At 51.8% G+C, this 6,355-nt stretch overlaps 1 protein-coding gene across 2 annotated transcripts; it reads right to left on the reverse strand.

Moving 5' to 3' along the window:
- Positions 1–487: 487 nt before the first annotated feature.
- ERAL1 (Era like 12S mitochondrial rRNA chaperone 1) lies at positions 488–4,713 on the reverse strand. 2 transcript variants are annotated; one of them, XM_004385358.2, is made up of 10 exons: positions 4,422–4,713; positions 3,357–3,484; positions 3,167–3,244; positions 2,705–2,751; positions 2,475–2,536; positions 2,213–2,325; positions 1,870–2,121; positions 1,399–1,548; positions 1,197–1,277; positions 488–1,086 (listed from the first exon to the last, which is right to left on the reverse strand). In XM_004385358.2, the coding sequence occupies exons 1-10, from the start codon at positions 4,702–4,704 to the stop codon at positions 964–966; spliced, it is 1,317 nt and encodes a 438-aa protein (XP_004385415.1). In that variant the 5' UTR covers positions 4,705–4,713; the 3' UTR covers positions 488–963. The 2 variants fall into 2 exon arrangements, with proteins under 2 accessions (XP_004385415.1, XP_023595475.1); XM_023739707.1 differs by having other exon boundaries at positions 3,170–3,244; positions 4,422–4,704.
- Positions 4,714–6,355: the final 1,642 nt, after the last annotated feature.

The following is a 6,355-nucleotide window of genomic DNA, read 5'->3' on the forward strand; positions in this document are numbered from 1 at the left end:
TGTGTGTCCAGCCCAGCCCTGACTGTTCTGCTCTGCCCCCAGCCCCGGCTCTCACTGCCCACAGTGCCCCCTGCAGGGCCCTGGCTGGGATATCATCATATACTGTAAGTTTGCGATGAGACACTACAGTATAGATGATGTACTAGTCCGGGTACCCCCAGCTCTGGAGCCTGATGAGGAGGGCAGAGGAGATGCTCCGAGCCCAAGGGGCTCACCGCTCAGCCTGTCACAGACTGCCGACAGCCAGGGCACTTCGGAATGGCGAGGAAACCGTTACCATTACTGAGTTTAGTAATGGTAACGGTTCTCTTGCTGCACCAGAAAACGTGCCAAGAAGAGAGCTCAGGACTCTGGAGCAGACTACTGGAAGGGAGGGAGGGAGGGAGACTCCAGCTCATAGGGGTGGGGGTGAGGGAATGGGTAAGTTTTCTCGCTCCTGTTCTAAAGAAGTAAAAGTGAGAACCAGAATGCTTGTCTTTTAACTTTATTCTCATCCAAGACTGGGGAGGGGTTGGAATGGGAGGGATCAAGGACTTGGGACTCAGGAGAGAGGCACTCTCTCACTCAGAACACGAGTCCCTACCTGGCTTTAAGGCGGAGAACTGAGGAGAGAAGAAAGATTTCCTCTGCTAACTGGCAGCTCAGGGAGAAACTCTGGGCTCAGTGCCAGCTGGAGACAGGGTGGCACTGCCCCACCAAGCGGCCAACTTCTGAGCCCTAAGTAAGCTGTAGCCCCAGGCAGAGGAGCCACCTGGGAACTGAGCTAAGGCACGCTCCTTTCTCCAACAAGAGACACAGCTGGGCAGATGCTGTGCAGACTTGGCAAGACCAGGTCAGCCAGCAAGCAGTCAATGTCCATGCTCCTCACCAGTCCCTACAGGTCCCAGGGTGGGGGAAGTTCTGGTCAGTGGCTCCTGCCAGCAGCTTCGGCTGGGATGCCCTGGGAGAGGCAGCAGAGGATGGTCACTTGAGGAGCTTCACAGAGAGGTGGAGCTGAACGTCACAGAGAAAGATGTCCATGAGGTCACGGCCCGCCTCCTGTGCGATCTGGGCGATCAGTTGCCCCTTCTGACCAATCAGAATTCCCTGGGTGTGAGATAAAAGGGGGACAGTCACACTCAGGGCTCCCCAGAAATGGGGGAAGAACCTCCATCTAACAGACCCTTGCTCCCTCTTCTGAGCCTAGCCCCACTTACCACATGAGATTCTTTGGACACCAGAAGCTTCTGTACGATCACCAGCTGGCCACTTGGCCCTTCCTCCCACACCTCAGTCCTCTGCACAGGGAACCATCAAAATTAGTCAGTCAGGCTCACAACCGTCCTCTCTGGGACCCAGCTGTCCTGCTCTGGGTGTGTGCCTGGTGCAGCACCCCCAGACCCTCTCACTGCGCTGTACCTGCTGTACGTTGTAGGGCACCTCCTGGGGCAGGTACTGGAGGAGCTTCTCCCGGATGATGTTGGCACAGATCTCCTCAGGCGTCTGGGTAGTGAGGACTCCACTGTGGAACTCCCAGGGCCCTGGCCGGGCCTGTGCCAGGAGGTACTGCTGTAGGCACAAGAGGAGTAGGTAGACATCTGAGTCCCAACCTGGCCTTTCCTACTTACTCTCGTTTCCAGGGGGAAATCTGAGTCCTATCTTCACCTAGTGGAAGCTACCCACTGCCATCAAGTGGACTCCGACTCATGACCCCATAGGGTTTCCAAGGCTGTAAATCTTTATGGAAGCAGACTGCCACATCTTTTCCCATAGAGCTGCTGGTGGTTTTGAACCACTGACCTTTTGGTTAGCAGTCCAACACTTTAACCACTGCACCATCAGTGGTCCTAGTGGAAGCTAAACACCAGGCTACGGCCAAGGCAAACTGACCTTTAGAGTTTTCACATCTTCTTGGCTTAAGGCTGATAACATGAAGATCTCCTGGAAGTGGGGCCAGCCAGTCCTCTGAGAGCCTCCCACAGGCTGTGTGTCTGAGCCCTTAGCTTCTGGGCTGGGGCGATGAGTGCTGGGGGTGTGTGACCGGAAGGCCTGCTTCATCTTGAGCTTCTTCCCATTGACCACACCTTCAGTGAGGGCTGCTGTGAGGTTCAGGAGAACTGACTTCTGCTTCAGACAATCTACCTGGGCATGGGGGATGGGCAGAGGGAGTGTGGTCAGAGGGACGAGGGCCTTGGAGAAAAGCAAACACCTTTCTCAGGTGGGTGGTGCTCACCTTGTTCATGACAAGGACGCTAGGGACCTGGGAGTACTGGGTCAAGCACTGGAGCACCTGGGGGCTGAGCTGGTTTCGAGTCCACTTGTCCGAGACATCCACAAGAACCACAACTGGAGGTTGGCAGGGTAGGGAGGAGAAAAAGGATATGACCACTCTCCCCCACAAAAAATCTCCCACAATATGGGTTCTGGCTGATCCCCAGCCCCCAAACTCCCAGGAATGAGGGGCTAGGGCTTCAGATTCCCATCCTGAGCCTAACCCAGATCAGCAGATTCCATGCTCTTCCACGGATCTTCCAGCAAAGAGAGCTCCAAATGGTGCCTGAGGAGTAGACATACATCAGTCAGGAAGAGTGCCCTGGCAAAGGCATTCCTGATGAGGGATGGGTATGTGAGAGGGGTTTTTTAACCCCTATCACCACCACTGAAGTCTCTCCACTCCCTCCTCAACACGCTTCCCCCTCCCACCACCTGTTTCCACAGCTATTACCTCTTCTGTTTAATGGGGCTGATGAGGCCAGGTGTGTCAAGCAGAATCTAAAATCAGGAAAGAGAGATGTCTAGATCCCAGGAGGAAAGATTATGACTAGGGAGTGAGAGAGGGGTCACCCCTGATGCCAGGAACCTGCCCTCCCTTCTTGGCTAAGTTATTGCTGACTTTATATTTTTAGCCCCCCAACCTTTGTTTTAATTCTAGGCGAGATCCAGGAGGAAGATGATGACTGTGAATATATGGAGGATTAGTGAGCAGTAGAGAAGGAATGAGACCTTTCTGACTAGATGCCAGGGGAAAGAGTGGGGAGACAAAACTGCACGAAGGCTAAAGAAGAGGTGACCCCCTTCCCTCAGATAACTGAGTCTAAGCATCATTTTCTTCAGGGTTAATGGTAAGGGAGACCCTCTTAACTTCACCCTCTAGCCTGTCTCCTGGACTTCCTTTGCAGGTACCCACCACCTGGGCCTCCTTCTCTGTGATGACTCCCAGAGCTTGGCAGCGAGTGGTGTGCACCTTCTTGGAGACAGGGAATACCTACCAAAACAAAGAAGTCCCAAGTGAGGCCCCAGACCCCTCTAGGACCATCCACGAAGGCGCAGCAAAAAGCGAGAGATAAAAAGGGGAGGGGGTCAAGGGTGCAGCATACTTTTCGGCCCAGCAGCTGGTTGGAGAGTGTCGACTTCCCTGCATTCGGGGCTCCCAGGAGAACCACTCGCAGGACCCGAGGGTTCTCAGGCATGTCAGGACAATGGACCAAGAGGAGATCCTGCTCATCTGGGGGGTGAGGGGCAGGGAGAAGGGAAATGAGAGATAGTAGAATCTGGATTCCCTGTCAGGTGCTTGGTTCCATCCACCCATGAAGGGAGTAGAGCTACAAGACCAGTGCAACAGATTGAAGTCAAACCCTGGGTGTGAGTCTTAGTTTTGCCATCCACTTGATTATGTGGCTTTATCAGGTTCTCTAACCTTTCTGAGACCCTTAGTTTTCTCATATGTAAAATGGAGACGATATTAATTACACCTACTTACAGATAATCATCTTTTGACCATCACAATTGTGTAAAAGCACTCAGTCAATGCCTGGCACTGAACAGATACTCAGTGATGGTAGCTGGACTTGGTAACTGTATGCACCTGTGCAAAAGTACAGTTAGACTAGATAAAGTAAAAAACTCCTCCAGTGCTGACCATCTCACCCTAAGGGTGCTGTGAAAGCTCTGCAAGTTTTCTCAGTCTTTAATGTATGCAAGCCCTTTATCACATTGCATTGTAAAGACAAGTTTATGTATCCAGCTTCCCTACTTGACTCTACAGTCTATGTTACTTAAGAAAAAAGTGTTCTCTTTATTTCTCAGGTGTAACTCAGTGTATTGACAAGTAGATAGGGCTCGACATGTATTTCATGGATCAAGTTTCTTTCCCTTGTAGGGGCTGAGATGCACAACTCTTCTTGGCTTGAGGACTTTTAATTTCATGCTCTTTTGTGAGCGTCTCTGGTTATGACTGGGTCGGTTCCCTGTCTCCCACTCTCAGAACCTAGGATCTCTTTCGTGTGACATCCTTCACAGCTCGCCCCTCTCTCAGGTCCTCAAGATCACTTTCTAGGAAATAGGGTCAAGGATGATATTTCTAGAGTTTGACAGGGTTCCCGACGCGGGACTTTCAAGGCGAAAAACTTGACAGTCCCGGGAAACTTATCTGTGCTCTTTACCTCTGTGCATGGACACCGCGGGGACGCAAGGAGTCAGGAAACTGTCTGGCTGAGCGAGTCCGAGGAAGCGGTCCAGGGCCGAACCCGGGCCATAATGGCGAGAGGCCGAAGACAGACGTGGACCAGCGAAAGCGGCGCCTGCGATACAAGACACACACCTCGGGTGATAGCCCAAAAATGAGGGGAGCCGGCACACCCAGCCCCTTGAGGCTTCGGGTCCCAGCTGCCAGACCCCTAGCACCGCGCGAACTAGCCCAGAGCCGCGCCGGCCGAGGGCAGCCATTACAGCCGCAAGACACGCCGGGAACCGACCAGGAGCGTACCTACGATTGGACAGAAAGGCGGAAAAGCGAGAGAGCGGGAGGGAGCTAGATCGGCCCAAACAGAGAGCGGAGACACACGGGATGTTGCAGGTGGGGCGGGGACGAACAGCTCTGGAGACTCGCACAGGCTAAGGAAAGGGGAAAATGTGTAGTGTAGAGTCTTTTTGAGCATGACGATTGTTTTGGACTCCCATACACATTGTGTTTTCTTGTTCTCCTGCCAAAGTTTTGTAAAAAGGCCCTTCTAGTCTTTCCTCCTGAAAGACTACGTCTCCCACCAGGCAAAGCGGCAGAAACCGTCCTCCTCGTGTCTGACCATACGGAGCTTGGAGAACCTCACGTGTTGGAGGGGTGGGCGTGGGCGTGAGAGTACGCAATGTTTAGCCAGGGTAGGTAGGGGTTTTTCTCGTCTTGCCCTGCCTCGGGCTTGCAGGATCCTGTCCCAGTCCAATTTTGCCTTGGCCTAGCGGTCCGCTTCGGGCAGCCTGAACCCTTGCTTTCTGTGAGCCTCCTGTGAGGAGGAGTGATTGGGTGTGTGTGGCCTCCTCCAAACCACCCCGAGGTAGGAGTCACTGTTACGGATGAGCTGCAGACCCTTATTCTCTTCCTGTAAGCCTCGGCTACTATCTTCACTCTGAGACCATTTCTTTCTGGAGAAAACAATAGAGGGTCTACAAAGGGAGAAGAAGCTGCCAGCTACCTAGCATCTCCCAGACCGTCTTACCGGCTTGAGGAACTTGATTTAACTTGATCGATTTGTGACCTTGAGCCCTCCTCACCCTTTGAAGCCTCCCAATCAAACTGCTGAAACCAGAGATAAATCCTACGGGGATGGGGGATTTATTACGCATCTACTATGTGCAGGCCTTGTCTAGGTGCTGGGGATACATCAGTGAACAAGATGTTCAAAAATCTTCGCCATGGAACTTGCATCCTGGAGGGCGGGGGTGGGGTAGGGTGACAGACATTAAGCAGTACACGTAATGAAATATCTTAGAAATTCTATGGAAAAAATAAGGTAAAGGGGAATTGGTATTGTAGGGGTAAATGTGGTTGTCATTTAAATACAGTGGTCAACTAGACCTCATTAAGAAGAAGACATTTAAACAAAAACTTTAAGAAGGCGAAGGAGTGAACCACGTGCATATCTAGGGGGGAAGAAAGTTTCAAGCAGAGGGAATAAACAAGTACAAAAGCTCTGAGTTGGGAATGTATTTGAGGTATAGCAAGGAGGCCAGTGTGGCCGGAGTGAAGAGGAGAGTGCAGGAAATGAGGTAAGCTAGGTATGTGGTCAGGTAGTGTAGGGGCTTTGGCTTTTGCTCTGAGAATGGGGAGCAAGGGGAAGTTTTGAACAAAGGAGTAACATGATGTGACTTACATTTTAAAAGGGGTAAGGATGGAAGCAGTTAGGAGGCTTTTGCAGTAATTCAGATAAGAGATGATGGTGGCTTAGACCAGCACCTACAGTGGAGAGTTGAGAAGTGGTCAGATTTTGGATATCTGATTTGCTGATGGATTGGATGTGAGGTGTGAGACAAAGATGAGAAGGATGACAACAAGATTTTTGGCCTGAGCTACAGAAAGGATGAAACTGCCATTAATGAGATAGCA

This window comes from Trichechus manatus, unplaced genomic scaffold (genome assembly GCF_000243295.1).
Source record: "Trichechus manatus latirostris isolate Lorelei unplaced genomic scaffold, TriManLat1.0 scaffold00138, whole genome shotgun sequence".
NCBI classification, from domain to species: domain Eukaryota; kingdom Metazoa; phylum Chordata; class Mammalia; order Sirenia; family Trichechidae; genus Trichechus; species Trichechus manatus.

Coding starts and splice junctions, on each gene's coding strand:
- ERAL1 (XM_004385358.2), bottom strand. CDS start 4,704: ATGGCTGCCCTCGGCCGGCGCGGCTCTGGGCTAGTTCGCGCGGTGCTA. Junction 2,537..2,704: donor AGCCCCATTAAACAGAAGAG/GTAATAGCTGTG, acceptor TCTACTCCTCAG/GCACCATTTGGAGCTCTCTT. Junction 1,087..1,196: donor TGTCCAAAGAATCTCATGTG/GTAAGTGGGGCT, acceptor TCTCACACCCAG/GGAATTCTGATTGGTCAGAA.